The sequence below is a fragment of the Protopterus annectens genome, chromosome 16.part0 (assembly GCF_019279795.1).
Source record: "Protopterus annectens isolate FY-2018-M chromosome 16.part0, PAN1.0, whole genome shotgun sequence".
Taxonomy (NCBI): domain Eukaryota; kingdom Metazoa; phylum Chordata; order Ceratodontiformes; family Protopteridae; genus Protopterus; species Protopterus annectens.
The window spans coordinates 261,500,883-261,523,464 of record NC_056750.1 but is presented as its reverse complement, the minus strand read 5'-3'; the positions used below and the strand labels follow the sequence as shown (position 1 = coordinate 261,523,464).

The window sequence follows — 22,582 nt, the reverse complement described above, 5'->3', positions numbered from 1 at the left end:
TGTTACTCATTTCATGGAAAAACTGTGCCTGCATGCATCAGATCCCACTCCACCAGAGCCACAGCTACCTCTGCAGCTTTCCTCAGGGGGGTCCCTACCAAGGATATTTTGGAAGCAGCCACCTGGAGTTCAGTGCACACTTTCTCCAAACACTATCACCTCCCACTATACTCAAAATCTAGAGCGGGCTTTGCCACAGCAGTCCTGCAGGGCATCCTAGCCCCTCCTAGTTCCACTTAGTGCCTACCACCCTTACTTAGCTTTGGGATTCTACCCATCTGTTATGACTGCAGCTGTATGCACAATGAACATAGTACAGTTTTGTACCTACCATAAATGTAGATGTTCGAGTGCTCATACAGCTGCAGTCCAGGTTGCCCTCCCTCCATCCCCTCTTAGGACAGGCCTTATGACAAACCCTTTTCATACAACCTTTTTGGGGTATTCTTTTATGGTGTATTTGCTTGCAACTACTGTTTTTGATTTATCAACATTGCATCTTTGCATAACATTATGCTTGCCTTCCTTCTGGGGGCACCTGACATCTGGGGCAAGAAAAACTGAAGAAAATGGCGTTGGCTGCCTCTTTTGTACTCCTGCCGCACTGACGTCAGGGAAGAAGCGACGACAACCGACACCGGACCTAGACTTTGGAATTCGGCCGACCAAGGACCCGCCTGACGGCAGGATAACCCATCTGTTATGACTGCAGCTGTATGAGCACTCGAACATCTACATTTATGGTAGGTACAAAACTGTACTGTTTCAGGTACCTACACAGTCCTGAAATCATTTTGTAGGGAGAACCTAATTGTTGAGTTAAACTATACGAGAAGGTGGAGCTTTCCTTTAGGGTACCCAAGGCCACTTCATGCATGTCTTTACACAGTCGGAATGAGGGCACAGGGTCCATAGCAAAAAGCAGAGGTGCAAAATTAATGAAAGTTCAGCACCCTACCTTGTATCCCAGAAATAGAAGAATGGGAGCCATTTCTGCAAGTATTTCTGGCGCATTCAGAACTTTCATTTCATTGTTAAAGCTGTTGTCCATTATCTTTACATTTTCAGTTTTCAGTATAGTTCTTTTACATTTTATGTATTTATTTTCTTACACACCACAGTAACTACTAGAGCATCTGGTTTGCATATAGCTGAGCATTGCACATAGTTAACAGGTCAGTAAGACAGGGAACTCTGTTTAAATTTCCATCACTCCGTAGTAGATCAGTAGCCACGGGCATGGAGTTCCTGACTTTATCTGTGGACAGTCTGGTTGATATGGGCATTCTGAGGCTTCATGTGTACTGATAACCCACTTAATCTTACTAAAACAAAGTATGTGAGAGGTGTAAATACATTAATGCTAAAAGCCCAACTCTGTAATGCAACCAAAACTTATCCTATAGAGGTTGTGACTTGCACCACTCCTACTGCACAGTGTAAAGACCCTACACATAACTGCTTATGTTGATTCACTTATAGGTAACCTTCATAAAACACAAAGGCCTCCTGCACAGCACAAAAAAAGTGTCCTCAGCTATCACGAAAACGCGCCTTAAACCACCCCCACAACTATACATAATAACACTATATCCAACACCTCTTCTGCTAAGCCTTTAAGGCAAACCAGTGCACAGCCAACTTTCCTGGTCATTGGTGATTCTGTAGTGAGGCACACCAATGTTCCCCTCAACAGACCGAGTAAGGAGAAAATCATGGTTAGCTGCCTTTCTGGGGCTGGGATCCGTCATGTCGCATGGTCGCTCAGATCATTGAACCACAGGTACCACTATGACTCTGTCATAGTCCATGTGGGTGTTAATGACCTGAGACATAACCCACTTGACTATATGAAGTGAGACATGATCGAGCTCGCTGATTGCGTCTCAGGCAGGTATGATCCTAGCATTGAGCAACATACTACCTTCTCAAGGTTAATGCCACATTACCGACAGAAAATTATTGATTTTAACAGTTGGCTTAGCTTCTGGTGTCAGTCCAAGGGGGGTACAATATTTGATGGCCTGAGAGGGCTTGGTTTAACAGACTGCTCTGTTTTGCCAGGGATGGTCTGCTTTTATCCCCACTAGGCTTTTTGATATTGGCAAAGACCTTTTCCACCCCTGTATTGCCTTTTTTATCCAATGCCAAGCTGATAAAACCTACTGACATAACTGAACCTGTGAAGGAATATCTGAAGGTAATACTGCTCAGTGGTAGAAATCCTTAATAAGAAACTCCACCCCCTTCAAGCCGCTTTCTCTCTGGACAGTGTAGACATCTATGTAGTAATGAAGACCATGCCTTTCACACCTTTAGACCAACTACTGCACAGGAGGGAACTAAAGGCAGAGGAGTCTCACTCTATATTAAAACCAACCTCCCAACCAGACAAGTTAAAGCATATGACACACTGGAACTCATGCATGTTCAACTCACCATAAACAGTGTCTTGAACCATATCTTTGCAACTTGTAGGTCCTCCAATGTCCCAGGAAACCTATACTACCTATCTGAATGTTCTTGAGTGCCTCAGTGTTCAGCTCAGTACGAGGAATCTCAACTACTTCTCTATAGATTCGGAATCCTACACCACTTCTTATACACAAGCCCAGCGATTCCTAAACTTTGCTAATACCAACATCCTGGAACAGTTAGTCCATTCTCCTACCAGAGGTGCAAACATCCTTAACTTTGTGCTCACAAACATGGGGGAGTGATGTTCATCACCCAGCCTTATGGCTTTGCTCATTAGGTCTGACCATGAGGCAGTATTACTTGAAAGAAAAATTAAATCTGGGGATCCAGTGAAGCCAAAAACTTTTAGGAACTATTCCAGAGGTAACCTCTCTACTAAACACCTTGGCTAAATTCCAAGCACCACCAAACCCAGTAAACACCATAGCATATGCTGAGCTATTTACAAAATCTCTGTACAGCTGTATTGATAGCTGTATAGAGTGGTCTTTGCCTGCTTGTATTAAGAATAAGACAAACTCAGAAGGCAAGCCATCCTGGTGAGTTCACAATATCCATCGGTTATACAACAGGAGAAAAAAGTCTTGGCCAAGCATAGCAGAAGCAAAGCCATACATAGTAAAAAGCCCCATAACTATTCCAAACGGGCAGCTAAGAGGGTTAATTAATGCTTCAAATGCTAAATTTGAAGAAGAAAATAGCTTCTCAGGCAAAGGACAACTACAAAGCTTCCTACAGCTATGTCTGTAACATCAAAGGAAATGCACAACATTGTGTAGAACTTATTGTTAATGGCTTCACTAACATTGAAGCTGAAACCATTGGCTACCTTGTAGCTTGCAGGGTCAGTTCAAATTTCTCCCCTCACTCCTCCCTTGATAATCCAAAGGAAATACTGCATACCACAATCCCCCCATCCATTACTAGGGAACAGGTCATCTGTGCACTTTTCAAGGCCAAAAAAACACACCATCTGTGGGCCCCGATAACATCCCTGAATGTTTAATAAGTAGTTTGAAATATGACCTCTGGCACAGTTGAATCATTTTTGAACTGGAGCCTTCAGTCAGGTTTTGTGCTGAAGGACTGGAAGATGGCTACAGTCATTCCCCTGCACAAAGAAGGTCCAACCACTGATCCAGCTAACTACAGGCCCATAAGTCTTACCAGCTTCATATGCAAGGCCATGGAAAGAATGATTATGGACATGATAAATGAAGACATGAGTAACCTGGAAGTGGTGGACATCACAGTTTGGCTTTGTTAAAGGAAATTCATGCCTGTTAAATCTGGTGAACTTTTTTGAGATGGTCAATAAAACACTAAATGAAGGTAAGACTGTGCACACAGCTTATCTGGATCTGACTAAAACTTGATACAATACCCCACTCAGACTAATTTAGGTATAAACCCATAGTCACCCTCTAGATAGCCATCTGGCTCACCGATAGGACCCATAAAGTCAAAACAAGTGAAGCCACCTCCAGCAGGAGGCCAGTCAATAGTGGAATCCCCTATTGCCCATTACTGCGCCTGCTACTTTTTGGCATCCATTTCTTTGAAATGGAAGCAAATGCTGAAGGTTTATGGCTGACTAAGTTTGCAGATGATTGCAAGCTGAGGGTTATTGACCCCCCTGCAGACACTGGTATTCAAGAAGATTAGTCTCTGACTAACAAATGGTGGCAAAACCGTGGTCTTAAACTCTCTGCCAAGAAATGCATGCATAATTGCACCCTTTTGGAAGTTAACCATCCCACCTAACTATCGTGTTGATAATATGCCCCCAAGAATGGACCCAGTGGTCAGGGATCTGGGTATGCATGTAGACGGTAGTCTTATCGTTAACCATCACATAGCCACAGTGGTGAGGAAGTCCTTTTTATGTTGCACAACTTACAAGTAAGGGCATGGCTTCTAAGTCTGAAGAGGTGATTATTTCACTCTCCTCCACCCATATAAGACCAGCGCTCTCTTTGATATGTACCTGACCGGGATATGCAGCAGCTGGAGAGACCAAAGAGGTTCCTTAAATTGAATACAAGGCATAACAAACCTGCCTTATGCAGAGTGCCTTAAAGCCCTTTCCCTCTATTCAGTCTCCTATAAATTGCTGAGAGGTGATCTGTGCCTGGCTTACAAGGCATCCTCAAACCCCTCACTTATGGATTTCCTACATATTTGTAAATCAATGTAAGGTCTAGGGACCTGAATTTTGTCCATGACTTAAAGGGAACATGCTGGAGAGACAGATGTGAGCCAGAGACCGCCCTTTCTATGGAACAGACTTCCCATCCATGTAAAGCTGTTTGTCTACTACTCAGTTTGTGTAACCTAGACCAGTGGCTGGGGAATAGGAAATTTACACCAGGCCTGGCAGCCATATCTCGTATGGACAGAGGTAGCTTATAAATGTCTGGCGCTCAGTGTCCTGTTTGGATACAGGACATCATTGTTCTTTGGGAAAACTTGGCTAGGATTATAAAGGGCCCCAGATGATTAGCCTAGTAACAATTTGTGCAGATATAAGCAGAAATGGTAATGTTCCTTTTTTAAGGCTAAGGCATTCATATTATATCCATTACCTCAGTTTTAAGCACCCCTAAGCTAGCACACAGGCCCTGTTTATTTTTTTAAAGTCTAATGATGACTCCCTGGCTTCCACAAGAGCATTCATCCGTTTTGATTGGTGCTCGCATGCTACTAAACACTGCTGTCTCTACCAGTTGTTGTAAGCTGCAGCAGACTAAAGCTCTGAGCTGTTAAGGAGCTGCTTCCTGGGCCCAGGGTACATGGTTTGCTTGCTTTCACCCTTTGCCTACTGCGTGACTAAGTCACTTAGTGCCACTCATGTGAAAAGATAGTTGTGTCCAGTGTGCTTACCCAGTCAACAGATGGGCAAAATAAAACATAAATAACTTGTAAATGTTGTAATCTGCAAGCATCTGTATTGAAATGCCTTTTAGGAACTGTTGTGCCCATACACTTAATTTAACTTGATCACAAAAAAAAAATCTGGGACTTAATTTCAACATTTAAAGTCATTAGTAATTTTCAGGACATGACATACGGAATTTAGTTTGAGGACTCCCAATTTATTTATTTGTATAAGAACACAACTGTGGTATGAATTCAGAATGGGCAGATTGTCCATTATCTGTTAGGAAAGGGGGTTGACGAAGTTTCTTTTGAGGGCAGAGTTCCAAATAGTTGTTTTTGCACACTTTCCAATCAGTGCATTTTTTATTTACTAGTTTTAACACAAATGTTTAGGGGACTTTGTCACTAGATGTTCAGTTCTCCTGGTCACTTCCTTTTCAGTTTTATTTGCTAGGTAGTGCATGCATGCATGTTGCATCATTTTACCTTTAGAGTTTCCTAAGCATATGTTAGTACAGGCCTCTCTGTTCATTTATCTTTGTGTTCAAGAAAGATGTCAGATTGTGTAAATGAATCCATTTTTAAAGCTAGGATTCCTCTAATAGCTGTGGCTCAAAACTGAAAATTGTACCCCTAGGGATATTGCACTGTGAGACCAAATTTGCCAAAGTACTGACACTTCAAGCTTTTTTTAAATTTCTGCAGCAGTGATCCTTCATTGGATGTATATAGGTTGTATCAAATGGATGTTTGAGAGAGAAATTCTGTTGATGCCGGGGGGGGGGGTTCGAGCCGTTTTTGTACATTGCCACCTACATTACTTCACATGCCTAATTTCCTCCATAGGTAAAGAGGAATATCCTATTGTAATGAGCACTTCATATGGTTTGTATTCTCAGCTAATGTGAACATCCCTTATTTGAATTGCCTGTTCTGACTGTATTCAGGTATATTTTATATGCCACACCTCTGTATTTTAGTCTGAGTATCAAGTGACTTTTTTATTTTGTAGACAGTATATTGACGTAAGGTTTATTTTGTTTATTAGGTTGATGAACTTTGTCATGAAATTGAGGAAAGAGATGGTGCCTTGGCCAAAGCAAGGGAAGCAGCTCATAAAGCACAGATTCAAAGGTTTCAGGTAAGTACTTAGAACTGTTCTTGGGTGTGTAACAGACGAGTAGTTTTCACATTAAGTTCTGGAATAAAAAAAAATTGATCAGTTTTAAATGAACATCAGTTGTATTTAATTTTTATCTTGTGGATCACTGTTGCAGTAGTAGTAACTACTGTGGTTTATACTGCTGAAGGCTGAATGTTTTGCATGGTTTCTAGAGCTTTGTACTCTTCATCCTTCTGGCCTGCGAGACATCTGCATTTATGGGATGTCAGCACATGTCCTTCCATTTCACTGTTGCAGTATTCTTTACAGTTGGGATCCCCTACCATGGGCGGCCCGAAGTCCTGCCAGTATACCAAAGCCTTTAGGCTGCTAAGGGTACATCTTTGCCACACTTATGCTCCCTGCTTGCAGCGTACGGCGTAAAGGTGCCGTCCAGATGTACCAAACTCAGAACTTCTTTGCTGCCAGTCTGAACGCCATCTTTGATCGTCTATTATGTATTGATTTTCAAAGGTGTTTTTAGATAAGTGCCCCATTACGGTTTTGCTGTTATCTGTTTCCTTTGTCTTTGTTACTTGTGGGGTTCATGTCATCCAGAAAGGGTGAATGCCAGTACAGGAGACAGATTCCGTATAAAGTTTGTCACAAGCAGTGTTTATTCTGTCCAGGTGCTTCCCACGACCATATGCCCTGTTCTATTTGCCAGGCTTTCGTCTTGAAGACTCTGCATAGTCTGCTTTTATCTTTGGTCATATATTTGGAAAACTAACTTCTTAAGCTTTTGGAAAAGATGCCATGGAAGGAACTTACCGCTCAGAGGGTCAGCCGTCTGCAAAGAAAAAGGCCAAGAAAGCAAGGTCTAATTCTTTGGCTGTACCACCTCTGCCAGATGTCTCTCTCTTGAGGCTCATGAAAGCCCAGATCATCGCCCTGCTCCTTTGTTGTATTTCTCTGCCATGACCGATTCAGGGGCCAGCATGGATCTGACTTCATGCATGTCCCTGGAGGCCTTGGAGATGTCTGCTTGGAGCCATGGCTGATTATTACCAAAGGGCCTAGGGTTGTTCCTCAGATTTTGGTTAGGGAGGAGGTACTGACTACCATTATAGAGCATTGTACCGGGTCTGAGCCTTCTAAGTTTTACAAGGCTAACATCCGTTTAAAGAAGAAACATAAAGCAAAACATGTTTCTCCTGCTCCTAAGGATCCTCAGAGTAATGGCAGAATTTCACTTAGTTTGTTAAATGCTCTTATGACTTTGAAACCTCCTCAAAGGGTTTCTGTTCCAGCTCCCCCTTGGTCTTCTGCTCCTCTTAAGAGGCCAAGAGAACATGATTCATTGGAGGAGGAGGATATGGTTGAGGAATCCCTTTCCTATTCTTCCCAGGTTCTTTCTCCCTTAGGCTATGGCTCTGAGTAAGAGGTGTCCACTAGTCTTGCTTCTCCTTTTGAGGCAATTTCCTTTGGGGGGGACAGTTTCTCGAATGATGGAATTTTTTAATTGGTATTGTGCCTAGGTTTCTGAAGTACAGAAGAGGTATTATGAGCTTCTGCAAATGGACTCTCCTAGACCTTTTGCACTTCCTTCTGATCTGGCTGCCTTGTTAGAAGTCTTTTCTACTGTGTCTCAGGCTCCTGATTCCCAACCTGCTGCTCCTAAAAAATCTGTTCAGTTTTAAAAGGTGCCTGATTACAAATTGCAAAATCTTCTATAAATGCCCATCTGCTGACCCCTTCTGTGGAGTCTGTGGCTTCTGACAAGCCATCTAAATTACTGGCTTTTGTAAAGTTGTTTCCTGTTGATTAGGACAGCAGAACTATGAAAAGACTGGGTAAGAAGGGTATATACCTCAGCTATCCTTGCTTTTAGAGCTGTCAGTTATCAGACCCATATGATGAGATGTATTGTGGCTCTTCCATTTCAAGCCTGTCAGGTTATTTCTGACCTTCCTGATTCTGAGAGGAATACTTTTGCTCTCCTTGTTAGGGACTTCTTCTCAGGTGGCTCACCATTCTATTAAATGCAGTTATGATTCTGCAGATGTTGCTTCTAGGGCTGCTGCTTTTGGTTCTGCGCTGAGGAGATATTCCTGGCTTTGGCTTCAACCTTTGCATGATGATATTAAAGCTAAGTTGATGAATGCTCCTCTGGATAACAAGCATTTGTTTGGCGTTGCTGCTGTAAATTTGTTTAAGCCCCTACAGGAAAAGGAAAGGCCTTACAAGACCTAAAAGATATTTGTTCTCCTGTACCTAAATTCCAAAGGAATTGGCCTATTAAGCTAGCTTTTGTTCATAGGCATTCTAGCCCTCCTCCCAAAGGTAAAAAGGGTGGTAGAAGGGCACCTCCTACTAAAGCTACTCAGATGGGTGGTAGAAGGGCACCTCCTACTAAAGCTACTCTGACGTCTTCAACTCTGAAATCTCTTTATCCTGACAAACCAGGTGCTGTCTGACTGTCCTGAATCTTCTCAGCCATATTCCTCTTTCTCCATCTTTTTGCTATCCCTTCCTGTTTCGTTAAAGATTGCTCAAGATTCCTGAGCATTGTCCATTATTTTTCTAGGGTATTATATGGACTAGAAATCCCCCCCCCTCCTTTCATGGGCATTCCTTAGCCCCCTCTGGAACAATTAGCCTTTTTCCCCAGGGGTGCTTTAGAGTCTTTTTGGGTCTGGGAACTATTCAGAAAGTTCCAGTTTCTCAAAGGAGTAAGGAGTTTTTTTCCAGGATGTTCTTGGCCCCCAGGAAAGAAGCCACTTGGAGACCCATTCTGTATCTCTCTCAACTAAACACCTTTCTTAAGGTCCCTTCCTTTCGGATGTTGTCCCTTCAGGCTTTTTCCTTTGCTGTTTCCTCTGGCTTTTCCAGTTTCTGTGGACCTCAAGGATGCTTGTCTACATATCCGTATTCCTCCCCTTTTCAGGAAGTTTTTTTTTTTTTTTTTACGTTTCTCTGTTGCTTCCTGGCATGGTCAGTTCTCTGCTTTGCAGTTTGGCACCTCTACTGCTCTAAGGGTATTCAACAAATGCCTCACTCCTGTGATAGCTTTTTGCAGGCTAAGGGGGTTACCTGTCTTTCCATTCATAGATGTCCTACTTTTACAAGCCTACTCTCCAGAGATTTTACTGCAGCATCTTTACTTTGCCATTTTTCTCTTAGAAAGCCTGAGGTTCACTATAAATTTGCAAATGTCCTTCCTGACATCTTCACAAGCTCATGTGTTTCTGGGTTGTAGGATCCACTCTTCCAATGCTTGCATCCCTGCCTCCTCCCAAGGCCTTAACTTTCATTACCTTCTTTCAATCTATTCTTCCTCTGGCCTTAGTTACAGCCAGGGAATTTTTGAGAGTTCTGGGTTTTATGGCCTCCACCATTTCTATGCTCCTTGTACCCAAATTTGGTTTCTAAAGTTAGTTTGGCTTCAGCATTCTTATCCCCTAGACTTCTTAGTCCTCCTCCTTCCCTGCCTCAAGCTGGGATGTCAGTGTGGTGAAATTGGCAGTTGTCACTCAATCCAAGGTTCCTTTTTCAACCTCATCACTCAGGAGCTGTTCACCGACTCTTCAAATGTGGACGGGGAGCTTCCTTCGGCTTTCTAAAAGTGCAGGGCCTCTGGTTGCCTCAACAAACAAAATACCACATCAGTGTCAAATGAGATGAGAGCTCCTCTAATGGCTTTTCAAGCATTTCATCCTGTTTTCACTCCAGGACCACTCAAGGTTCTTACACACAATACCCCCAGTGTGGTATGTCAATGAACAAGGGGCGATGCGATCTTGTCTCCTGTGCAGGTTAACACTTCTAGTGTGGGCACTTGCTATCCAATATCAATTGATGCGTCAGGCAGTTTACATTCCTCAGGTCAGAACATTGTGGCAGACACACTGAGCAGGTCCATATCACAATTCCGCTAGTGGATGCTTCACAGGGATGTGTTTCTATCCATTGTCCATCAGTGGGGTACTCTTCAAGTAGATCTATTTGCCTCTCCTCTGAACAGACAGCTTCCTCCATTTTTTGTGCCAGAGCCCCCATGTCCTCTAGACTGGAAGGTGGATGCCCTGACTTTTTCCTGTAAGGGGATGTTTCTTTATGCCTTCCCCTCCCCTTCCTCTCATTCCAAAAGTTCTGCTCAAGTTAGTGGAATGCTCCTAAAATCTTGCTGATGACTCCCTTTTGGCCCAGACAGCATTGGTTCTCACTTCTTTATTTAGCTAAGGGCAAGCTTCACAAGTTACCTCACAGGATGGACCTACTGACACAAGACAAGGGATATCTCATCCATTCCAGTCTGTCCACTCTTCAACTGACACTGTGGGTGATGAGATTTTGATTCCATATAGACACGTTTTTCTGAGGATTTGCTTATGGTCCTGCAAGAGACCAGGAAACCCACTACTAGGAAATTGTGTTTGGTGTCTTTCTCATAACCTGCTCTGTGGAATTGGCACCCCATCCATGTAAAACAGAGTTCATCCCTGACTCTACTCAAACAAATCCTTGACAGTTGGATGAGAAATCGTAAAATTACCCCCCCCCCCCCATCTGACCCCTTGTCGCTTACAGACAGAGGCTGTCAATAAGAAAAGTGTTATCCTAACACATCCCCAAATCCTTAGCAACCTATATACTGGCATTGCTATATACAGACATGCCTGGATGAGTCTGAGACTTTGTAGAAAACTTCAAAACATAGATGTTGAATTCCTCTTTTGACAGGTCTAACTTGTTTGGGCCCAATGTTAAGAACACACACACTCGCCAGAAGTGAACAAGACTGTAGAACACTGCCTGCCATCGGCATCTGCTTCTCCACCCCACAAAGGTCTTTCTCTCAGAACTAAATAGGTGGGAAGTGTTTATGGTTCTGAAAGTCTGTTTTGCACAGGACACTCCTGGTGACAGCACCCCCTCCCATAGGGGAGGGGGATTAAAGGATGATGCCCTAGAGGTAGAGATGGAGTGCAAAACCAAGGTTTTTGCGGCCCTTTCATCAACGGATCCTTCTAGCACTCTTCAAAAGTTACCAGACTGCTGCACTCTGGAACCATTTTTGGTGGGGTGCTTATTTCTACACCCTCGTGCCTGCTTGGTCACATCTCTAGATTCATGGGTGCTGAGAGTAATAACCAGAGGCTACTACATTCCCTTTCATTCACCCATTTTACTGAAACAAAGAAGATTCCTCAGTGTTACCACCCCATTAGAAAAGGCAGCAGCCCAAGAGTTTGCACGGCTGCTAGACAAATGAATCATTCCAGAAGATCCCACCAGACCAGCAAGGATCCAGAGTCTCCTCAATATTCTGTCTGGTCCCAAAGAAAAATAGGAATCTCAGGCCCATTCTGGATCTCTAAGTTAAGCCAGTTCATGAGACGGACTGCTGTTTTGGATGATCAGGAGGAATGAGAACTGGGTGTGCTCAGTGGAGCTTCAGGATGCTTACTACCACAAAATAGTGAGGCAGTCCAGAAGGTTCCTGCACTTTCAGTGGGGAGCCAGTCTTTTCAATCCAGAACACTCTTTCTGACTCAACACAACCTTTAGGATGGTCATGAAGTACATTGCAGTGGTAGCCGCACTTGTCAGGCTGCAGGGGTTCCAGATGACTGGCTCATAACTACTGCCAAGAGGGATTTTTTAAACGCGTTTATTAAATTATCACTTGTGACAGGGGCAAATGTTTATATTCATACAAATGTAATCAAATTATTAAATTAACATTAACAACCATTGTACTTCACATGTATCTCTAGATATCAAATAACCTAAACAACATTATATAAATTATTAAATCTGACCATTTTTTAAACGAGAAACATCTTTATTAAACCATCACTTAAGACATAAACAATCATACATTTCGATAAATGAAAATGAACCACACTGACACAATCCTAGTTGCAAGCATTTTACATCACAAACCATACTGACACGCTCCCAGTTGCAAACATTATATATCACTTATCTACCTAGTCATTTTCAGTCAAACATTACATAGCTCTTTTAAGGCCTGCCTTCTTTTAAACCTCATTCCTCCCCTGTATGTATTGTTCCCACAATTACCATTTTGTCATATGTAGTTTGCTCCTACCCTTTTCTAAAGATCTCAATTCCAGTTGTTTTGTCTCTGTTACTATATTCACAACTTCTAATATAGTTTGGTTTAGACTTTGATTTCCATTTTCTAGTAATTGCTTTTTTGGCAGCCACCATAATTAGACACAGCAAGGCCTTACCATATCTAGGCAGTTCCAATTCTGTATCATAGCTCTGAAAAAATCTTCTCGCTTGTCACACCAATCTGCCCACCCAGTACCTCTGACAATGCGTCCCGCAGGGAATCCTTAAAGTCCGCCAATCCACTGCATTCCCAGAAAATGTTTCCAAGTACCTCTTTCTTCCCCATTGTACCTCCAAAACTTAGTCTACCTGAGAAAACATTCTCTGGAGTCTACTACAGGTATAAAAATATTTATGTAACCATTACCAGCAAAAGTCCTAAATCTTCTATATTTTGTTGCATATTTTGGAGACGTACATATATCCTCCCATTGTTTCTTTGTGAATTGCTTATATAAGCTCTCTTTCCAATCCTTTCTAACCTCCTCTGATTGATTCTTATAGTTATCATGCAATATTGTATATGCTGTATTAATTATTCCTTTTTTTAATGGCCCCTTCTGTTCTAGATTCTACTAAAAACTCTATCAGTGCTGGTCTATCGTTTAGGATCCCCTATTTCTTTATTTTTGCCTGTACTGTGATATAAAGTACTTGATAGGGAAGGCAATTTCTAACCTGCAGTCCAGATAAATTCTTGGCTTCTTCCCATTCAGTTACCTTTCCGTCTCTATTTGCTCCCAATACCTTGGTTCCTTTGCTAGTTTTCTGCAGTAAATTCCATCCCCCTCTTGCCTATTGTCTATATCCCTAATTGCTGCTATTGGCAGAATGTCCTTTCTCCAGTCCTGTGTTGGCTTAGTTCTTAGAATGTTTTCTGCTTCTTTATGGGTGTAATAATCTATATGATTATTGTTCTTAAAGGCCTGCATCCAAAATACCAGTCTCTCCTTGTTCTTGAGCTTCCCCCCTGTTTTAGCATCATTCCTTACTACTTTGAATTACAGATGTTATGTAGTCCTATCTCGTCTACATTCTTACCCGTGGTTTCGGAGCCGAATACGTCTCCGACTCGGCCAAACGTTTTCTAGCTCGAAGTCTTCTATTGGCTGGGCTAAGCAGGTATCCCATGGTACACTGCTCCATATCCCCAGATCTCATTTGCCGCTCGTGTAGCTCGGACGTGGTCTCGCTCTTGGCTGTGGCTAAGTACCTTTTTTCTTGTCTTAAGAAATTTTATTGTTCTAAACTAAAAGCTATTTTCATAGCTATTGTCCTTTAGTGCTTAGCATTTTGGTAGTGTGCTTGTTTTGTGGTATCCCTATAACTGTTTCCTCGGGCTAGGCCCGTTTCAGTTGGAGGACCTAGTCCTTTCATCCTTCTGTTTGTCAAACCGTTTAAATTAGAGGTTTGTTTTTCAGTTCTAAATTAGAGGTTTGTTTTTCAGTTCTCCTACCCTTGTAGTCATAAACCGTTTTAGTTAGAGGTTTTTTGACATAGTTGGTCTCAGTGTGTCTCTCTAGAGTGTGTGTACTGTTTCAACTTTGACTGATTCCCGCGTTTTTTGTGGTGCTGAGTGTCTGTGAGTTTTCCTGTCAGAATTTCTCTTGGGTTGCGTTGTTGGTGTTTCTGATGAATATGTCTAAAGATTCCAAAGAGCACAAACCTTCCGGTTTCAAAAATTGCTCTAAATGTGGGTACAAAATGTCCATCATCGATGGGCATTCTATTTGTGTCTATTGCCTGGGAGCCATTCATCTGCAGGAGTCCTGCAGCTTTTGCCATGCATTCAGTCCCAGAGTGCTCCAAGAGAGAGAGAATAAGCTGAAACTAAAGGGACTCTTGAAACCCTCTTTCGAAGAGGTCTTAGATTCTTCTCCCAGTGCTAAGTCTAAATCATCCAAGTCAAAAAAGAGATCTCCGGCTCAGTCAGCTTCATCGGAGCCTCCGGAGAAAGTCACAAAAATTGCATCGACCTCCTCGGCTCCACTGTCCTCGGGGCTGCAGGAAGTGTCGGTGTTGATGGAATTGGCGTCGGCTCCTGTTATATTGGAACCTCTTCGGAGCCGATCGCCCAGTCTCAGACCAGTCTCTCCTGAGAGGCGATCTCGATCTCCCTCCCTGTCCTCCAAATCCTCCAGGACCCTTTCGGATGTGGATGTTGATAGGGTGGTCCAGAGGCTCCTCCAGTCACCGGTTTTGGCAAAATTGTTTTAGTCTCCGGCCCAGTCGGCTCCGGAGCCCGTCACGACCCCTGCTTCGATCATTCCTCCTCCAAGCACATCTCTGTCTTCGGAGCCGGAGTGTTCCGCACCGTGTGATGTTGCTAGTCCGGTTCCGATGGCCCCTCCGGCTCCATCGGTATCGACATGTGCTCCGACCCCGTCTGCTCCATCCTCTGGTTTCGGGACTCGGGATTCTTCAGTCGGACCCGAGGGGGACATCTCGGGACATATTTTGGTTCAAAGTCTCCCTCTTGGTACCTCGGCTCGGGGAATTCCGACTCCCGTCGTGGTCTCTGAGGCTTGGCCAGTCCTCTGACTCGGGAGGACCAGCCTTCGAGGCCATGTGGACTGTGCTGGCCAGATCGTCAGCTACGTCAGGCGGATCGGTCACTCTGTCCCCCACCACTCTGAGAGCCTCTGATCACCTCACCACCTATCCATGGACAGCAGAGCACCAAGGCCTAGGGATACCCCCACGAGTGGTCCCCAACTTTCTGAGGACCCTTCAGACTTCGTGCCTGAGGAGCCCCCTAGAAAGAAAATGTGCAAGAGGAAGCACATAGACTCCCAGGATGAGTCCCTCACCTCTGATACTGACCTCGAGGAATCGGAGGGGTCCCCCAAGTCATCCTCTGATGATGTTTCCTTCTCAGACATCCTGGAGATACTGAAGCAAAGAGGTGACTGGCCGTCCAAAGCCCCTTCTGAGGAGGAGTCAGTCTTCCTTAAGGCCTTTGGTGCTCAGCCCTCCGCCTCCTGGGTGTCCCCACCCTTCGAGCTCCTTGATTTAATTTGTTGAAGGGTTTGGGAAAACCCCGATTCTGTAGAGCCCTTACCCAGGCGCCCCAACAAGTTTCTTTTTGCTCCCCAGGTTAAGGAGTTCTTGTCCAAAGGAGTCATTGTAGATGCCATGGTGGCGGTGGCCACTCAGAAGGAAGTAGCCGAGACCTCTTCCTCCGTCCATCCTCCTAACAAGGAGTCTAGGACCATGGACCGGTACGGAAAGCGTACCCTCTCGTCAGCAACCTTTACCTTACAGTCGCTGAACTATCTGTCTCATTTCACTCTGTTCCAGAGAGATCTCCTCAAGGAGTTAGGAGATGCTCTTGCGGGTAACGTCCCTGAGGCAGTGGCCCAGACAGTTAACGCCCAGGTGTCTACCCTCAATTCCATTGTCAACTCCTCCATGTGGCTCATTTCGTATGCAGCCGAGGGAGCGAGTAGGGCAGCAAGCTCAGGAGTTGCCCTTAGAAGGCAAGCCTGGCTCCGCCTGTGTCACTTTGCGGAGGCCTTCAAGTCTTCCTTCACTGACGCCCCCTTTGATGGTTCTTCTTTGTTCAGAACCAAAGTGAAAGACACCCTCACCAGGTGCGAGCAAGAGGGAAAGACCCTGTCTGCCGTAGGGGTCCATTTTTCCCTTCCTTCTAGGCCTTACCCCAAGGCCCAGCGGGGTGGGAAGATGTGGTTCAGGAAATCATAGTGTTTTTTTCCTGCCGCACAAGGAGAGTCCCCCTCCAGAGGCAGAGGGAAGGTTATTCAGGGAGATGCCTCCCTAGAGGTAGAGGGGGCCCCCGCAATTCGGGAGACCGCGATACCTTTCGCGGCTCCCCCTACTCTTGTTCCTGAGGGAGTGCCCAGCTGTGCTTATCCGGAGCCAGTCAGGGGTTGAATTTCGTTATATCCGGAAGCCTGGAAAAGCATCACCAGGACCGATGGGTATTACGAATAATTTCTGGAGATTACCTCATTCCATTTACATCAGACCCCCCATCAATCAGAAATATCCCAGACGTTCCACCCAGTCAAAGGGATCAAGCAGCCTTGGAGGTTTCAAAGCTGCTAGGAAAAGGAGCCATCCAGAGTGTCCCCTCAGACCAAATCGGATTAGGTACGATTCTTTTTGGTGTCGAAAAGAACAGGGGACCTGAGACCCATATGAGATCTCAGCCAACTAAACAACTATGTACAGAAGTCCAAGTTCCATATGGTCACACTACAATCGATTCTCCCATTGTTGGGAGAAGGAGATATGGATGTGCTCCATAGACCTCAAGGATGCTTACTACCATGTAAAAATGGACAGGGCATCCAGGAGTCACCTACGCTTCCGGCTGGGAGCCAGTCATTTCCAGTTTCGAGCACTGCCCTTTGGTCTAACCACAACCCCCAGGGTGTTCACCAAATGCATGGCAGTGGTGACGGCTCACTTGAGATGGCAGAGATTCCAAGTGTTTCCGTATCTGGACGACTGGCTCCTTACCGCCCCCACCAGGCATCAACTAGTCCAAACCAGGGACACTATCATCACTCTGTCAACAGTTGGGCATAACACTAAATTGGGAAAAATCTGCTTTGTTGCCCTAGCAGCGTGTCACCTTTATAAGTGCAGAATTAGACACCATTCAAATGCGAGCATTTTTAGCGCAGGAGAGGATCAGAATCTTACAAGTACACATCCTGATGCCCCTGAAAAAAGCAAAGGCAAGATGGGTTCTCCAACTCCTGGGGACCATGGCAGTGACAGTTATGTTGGTCCCTCTAGCGAGATTGCACATGAGACTTCTCCAATAGCTTCTCTTTGTTCAATGGTCTCCAAAAATTTCCACTTTCTCACCCCATTTTGCTCACAGACAGATGCAAACAGGACCTCAGTTGGTGGCTTTGCACCAACAATTTGGACAGGGGAAGGCCCTTCGTTCCACCCATCCCGGTTGCCACAGTGACCACAGACGCCTCCCAGATGGGCTGGGGGGGGGGCATTATCTTGGCAGGACAGTCCAAGGCACGTGGCAAGATCACGAGATACATCTGCATATCAACGTTCTAGAGATGAGAGCAGTGTTACTTGCCTTGCAGGCACTTCAGAGCTTTCTACCTCTAGGGACGATTGCAGTGCACTCAGACAACATGTCAGTAGTGTGGTATCTAAACAAGCAAGGGGGAACCAGGTCTTACCCCCTGTGTAGAGGCCATGCGAGTGTGGCAGTGGACAGTAACTTCCCAACTTTTTCTGGTGGCAACGCACATTCCGGGGAAGTCCAACATGATTGCGGACAGGCTAAGCAGAGCTATTCTGATGCCTTACGAGTGGCCCCTGAATCGTCTAATTGCAGAACGAATCTTCAGCAGATGGGGTCAGCCTTGCTGCGACCTTTTTGCCAGCCCCCTCAATGCCAAATGCAGCAACTACTTCATGCTGATCCCCCCACAGGGGGAGTCACCCAGGGACGCTCTGATTCACGATTGGCCCTCCGGTCTGCTTTATACTTCCCCTCCGTTTCCCTTGCTGTCAAAGGTGATTCAGAAAGCGCAATCCTTGGGAAGCAGAATGATTCTGATTGTCCACACTGGCCTCGTCATGTCTGGTTCCCTTTTCTTCAACCATACATTGTGGACACTCCTTGGATTCTGGACCCTCAACCAGATTTACTGACACACATGTTGGGACAGTTCCACCCCTCTCTGATGACCCTCCAGTTGACAGCCTGGCTACTCCACTTCCGTTGGTAGTTAGGCTTCATAAATTTTCACCGGAAGTGGTTCACATTTTATCTTCCTCTCATAAGCCATCTACTAGGAAGATTTATTCCAGCAAATGGAAGAGGTTTTCTATTTGGGTGCATACCCAAGGAATTGATCCTTACACAGCTCCAATTGCTTCAGTCTTGGAGTTTTTGTCTATGCTTTTCCATCAGGGTTCCGCATCAGCTACCATCAAAGTTCAATTGGCTGCGATCTCTAATTTTCATGTGGCTAATGAGCCTAGTCTCATGGCTCATAGACTCTACAAGGCGTTCCTGAAGGGTACTCTGTTACTCAGTCCCCCGGTCTTCGAACCTGTCATGCCCTGGGATCTCACTTGTTTTCTACAAGCCCTTACTTCACCACCTTTCGAGCCTGCAGCTACCTGTGAATTGAAATTCTTGACCTGGAAAACCACCTTCTTAACAGCAATCACTTCAGCAAGGCGAGTTTCAGAAATTCAAGCCCTCTCTATAAAACCTCCATACTTAATCTTCCATAAGGACAGGGTTTCTCTTAGACCAATCCCTTCTTTTCTTCCTAAAGTGGCTTCCGTGTCTAAGCTTAGTCAATCCATTGAGTTGCATGTATTCTTTCCTCAATTTTCAAGCAACGTAGAATTTAAATTTAATCAATTGGATGTACACAGACAGTTACGTTTCTATCTGCACAGAACAAAAGATATCCGGAAGTCGGATCAACTATTTGTCTCCTTTTCGGAAAACAAAACTGGGTCCCCGGTCTCCAAGGTCACCATATCCAGATGGATATCTAGTTGCATCTCTTTCATCTACCAAGTGGGAGGAAAAGATCTGCCATTTCCGGTCAAGGCTCACTCTACTTGGGCTGTATCTACATCTACAGCCTATCAGGCCAGATTGTCAATGGATGATATATGTGCTGCAGCTACTTGGACTTCTCCTCACACATTTGTTTCTCATTACAAATTGGACGTGGTTTCTATGGGCAGGTCGTCCTTTGGCTCCACAGTACTCAGGAGTATTTTCCTTTGAGCCACCCAGGATGTAGGTGCTAGGAACGCTGTCCCACGGGTAAGAATGTAGGCAAGATTGGACTACATAACATCAGGAAGTTATGTACTCACCATAACGTTCGATGTATGTAATCCATCTCGCTTCACATTCTTACTTACCCGCCCACCTTCCCCCTTCCTGGAGGATCTGGAGGTTAGGTGGTTATTTACCGAGTTTATCTGGATGTTGTGTATGAATGAGTATTGCAGCAAACTAGATCTGGGGATATGGAGCAGTGCACCATGGGATACCTGCTTAGCCCAGCCAATAGAAGACTTCAAGCTAGAAAAAGTTTGGCCGAGTCGGAACAGATATTCGGCTCCAAACCCACGGGTAAGAATGTGAGGCGAGATGGACTACATACATCGAATGTTATGATGAGTGCATAACTTCCTATTTTCTACTTGTGCTAAGTATAGGAGCCTTAATTGTGTAGCTCTGAAATATCCCTTCAAGTTGGGTAATTCCAGTCTGCCCTGTTCTAATGGAAGAATCTGCTTATCCTACTTCATTCTTGCTGTCTTCCCCTCCCAGGTAAAGTCCTTTGGCTCTTTTTTAATTGCTATCCACAACTTCTCATTTGGTTGATAAAAAATGCCTTACGTGTGTATAAGACTAAAGGGACTAAAAGAATTTGCTTGTATCTTACTATCCATATAACAAAGCTTCCATTTTCTCAGTGTTTGTATTATCTTTTGTTTAGTCTCTTCCCATGTATCCTTAGTTGCCACATCAGAATCAGTTTTAATCCATACTTCTAAATACTTCATTTAATCATGTCCCCATAGGTACGGGTATTGCTGAACCAATTCATGTATGGGCACATAATTAACCTCTTTGCTTTTGTTTTAGCTTCATTAATTTTGGATCCCAAAAAGTTATGAAACTGTCAAAATGTTCCACAACACTGTAATGTCTTTCTGGTTTTGTCATGTATAAAATATTGTCTGCAAATAGAGCCAACTTTTCTTGACTACCATACCAATTATATCTTTGAATTTCTGCGTCCCTTATTTTCTTTGCCAGTGGTTCTAAATAAAATGCAAATAAAGGGGAGAGAGCACACCCCTGCCTGGTCCCTCTGCTCCAGTAGAAATTATTAGGACCCCTGCCCATTTTAATTTTCTCCTCCGATCCCTTGTATAGCCTCCTAATCAGCCTTATAATTTTTTCAGGAAATGCAAATGCTTCCATTGCACTGCTCATAAAGTCTCAGCTTACACTGTCAAATGCTTTCTTTGCATCAAGACCCACCAACAACAATGGTATTTTATTACATTCGGCTTCCCTCTGGATCATCTGTGCTCTGCTAATGAGTCCCCTCCGTAAAGCCACATTGAGCCATATGTGTCCGTTTTGGCATTGCTTTGGTTTAGCTATTGTAGATATGAGCACTTTATAATGATGGTTTAGTACTGAAATGGGCCTGTGCCCTCTTTAGGCATTACAGCTACCAATGCTTTATTCCAGGATGTTGGTACTCCTCTTAAAATACTGTTCAACAAAACCTTTCAGATCTTTCAGGCTTTTCCCACCTAGCTTCCAGACTTCCACAGGAAATACCATCTGTTACTGGGGACTTTCCTGTAGATTGGTTATAAGTCACAATTTGTATTTCATCTCCTCATTTCCTAACAGTTGATAATTGAGACTCCTCTACATCTAACATTGGCGTATTTAATTCTTCCATAAACATTTCTATTTGTATCTTTTCTTGGTTTCCATATTTCTCTGCTTTATGCAGACTTTCATAGAATTTCCTAAATATTTCTAATACCGCTACAGGATCTTTTGCTGCATTCCTTGTTGTAGGCTCCCTAAACTTGGCGACAGCCCTTTCTTTTTGTTGCCTGAGTCGTTGTGGTAAATATTTTTTTGCTCTACTGCTATCAAAAAAAAAAAAAAAAAGTTGCTTAACAATAATCTCCCTAAACTCTTGCATATTATCAAGGTAATCACATATTTTCTGCTTGGCATTCTGGAGTCGATTCCCCCTGTTCTGCAGTATTTTAACATTTGCCAGTCCCTCTTAAATATGCCTTGTTACTACTTTACCATAGCTCCCTTTCATTTCTACCCATACTCCAGCTAGGGAGTGGGATAAAATCAAGGTGTGTTTTCAGAAAAAAATGTTTATCTTCTCTAGTAGCTCCTGAATAATCTCCACTATCCACTTCTTAAATTCCTCTCTTTTCAACAGATAGGTGGGAAAGCGCCAGTGTCTCATTTTTATTTCTTTATCCTGTGTTTTTATTTTAGTTATTATTGGCACATGATCTGAAATAGTTATTTGGTACGTATCAAGGCCTTCAATTAAATGGACATGTTCCTGTGAAATGTAAACTCTGTCTAGTCTAACCCAGTTTTTATATCTTCGGGAATAATATGTAAATTCATTCTGAACTACTATTACTGAATTCAAATCTTCCATGACAAATATTTTCATAAATTTCTTCAAATATCTGCCCTTCTTTGGTAAACTTTCCGTTCTGGGCCCCCCAGACACATCTTCGCTGTTGCAAATCACATTCCATTCCCCACCTACAAGTAATATTGCTTGCTGAAAACTGATTATTTCTCCCAGAATTTTCTTAAGCTCCATTATAGCAGTTTTAGGTGGAATATAAATACATGACCGTGTAATCCTCCTCCCTTGCCAGTAGCCCATTAGCATTACAAGTCTGCCATTATAATCTTTTTTATCATCTTCTATCACTATTGAAGCTCATCTTGCAATTAATGGAAGTAATTCTCTTTTCCTTTGACCCAAGTATTCTGCTGAGTAGCCATTATGAAAATATCAAATTCACATGTTAATTTCTTTGTGTGTCTCCTGTAACATAGCTGTGTGCACTCTACGTTTTTAATATAGTTCACTACTCTTTGTTTTTATCTGTTAGATTGTTGACATTTAAAGACATTGCAGAAAGCATCTTTGCATTAAAAAGTTAATATTCCCATCTATTATGTATAACAACATTTTGTTGAATGTATAGTTCCAGCTTGTGTTACATGCATATACTGTTTGACAAGCTGAACTTTTATAGTTTCTTATTTCCATTTGAGTCTGTCAAATCTTACAAAACTTTGTTTTATTGAAAGCCCTGCACTAAAAATACAAACACACCTTCAATGCACCCCAAAAACCTATTAACTTAATACTAATGCACACAAGTATGTAGATCTTCAAATAC

At 43.6% G+C, this 22,582-nt stretch overlaps 1 protein-coding gene across 5 annotated transcripts in view; it reads left to right on the top strand.

The window, feature by feature from the left end:
• Window positions 1–22,582, top strand: part of LOC122791042 (myomegalin-like) — a 3,200,315-nt gene that overhangs the window by 701,990 nt on the left and 2,475,743 nt on the right. For all 5 annotated transcript variants that reach the window (XM_044058817.1, XM_044058818.1, XM_044058820.1 and 2 more), the window contains exon 12: window positions 6,407–6,499. In XM_044058817.1, the coding sequence (XP_043914752.1) occupies window positions 6,407–6,499 (93 nt within the window). The remainder of the gene's footprint in view (window positions 1–6,406; window positions 6,500–22,582) is intronic.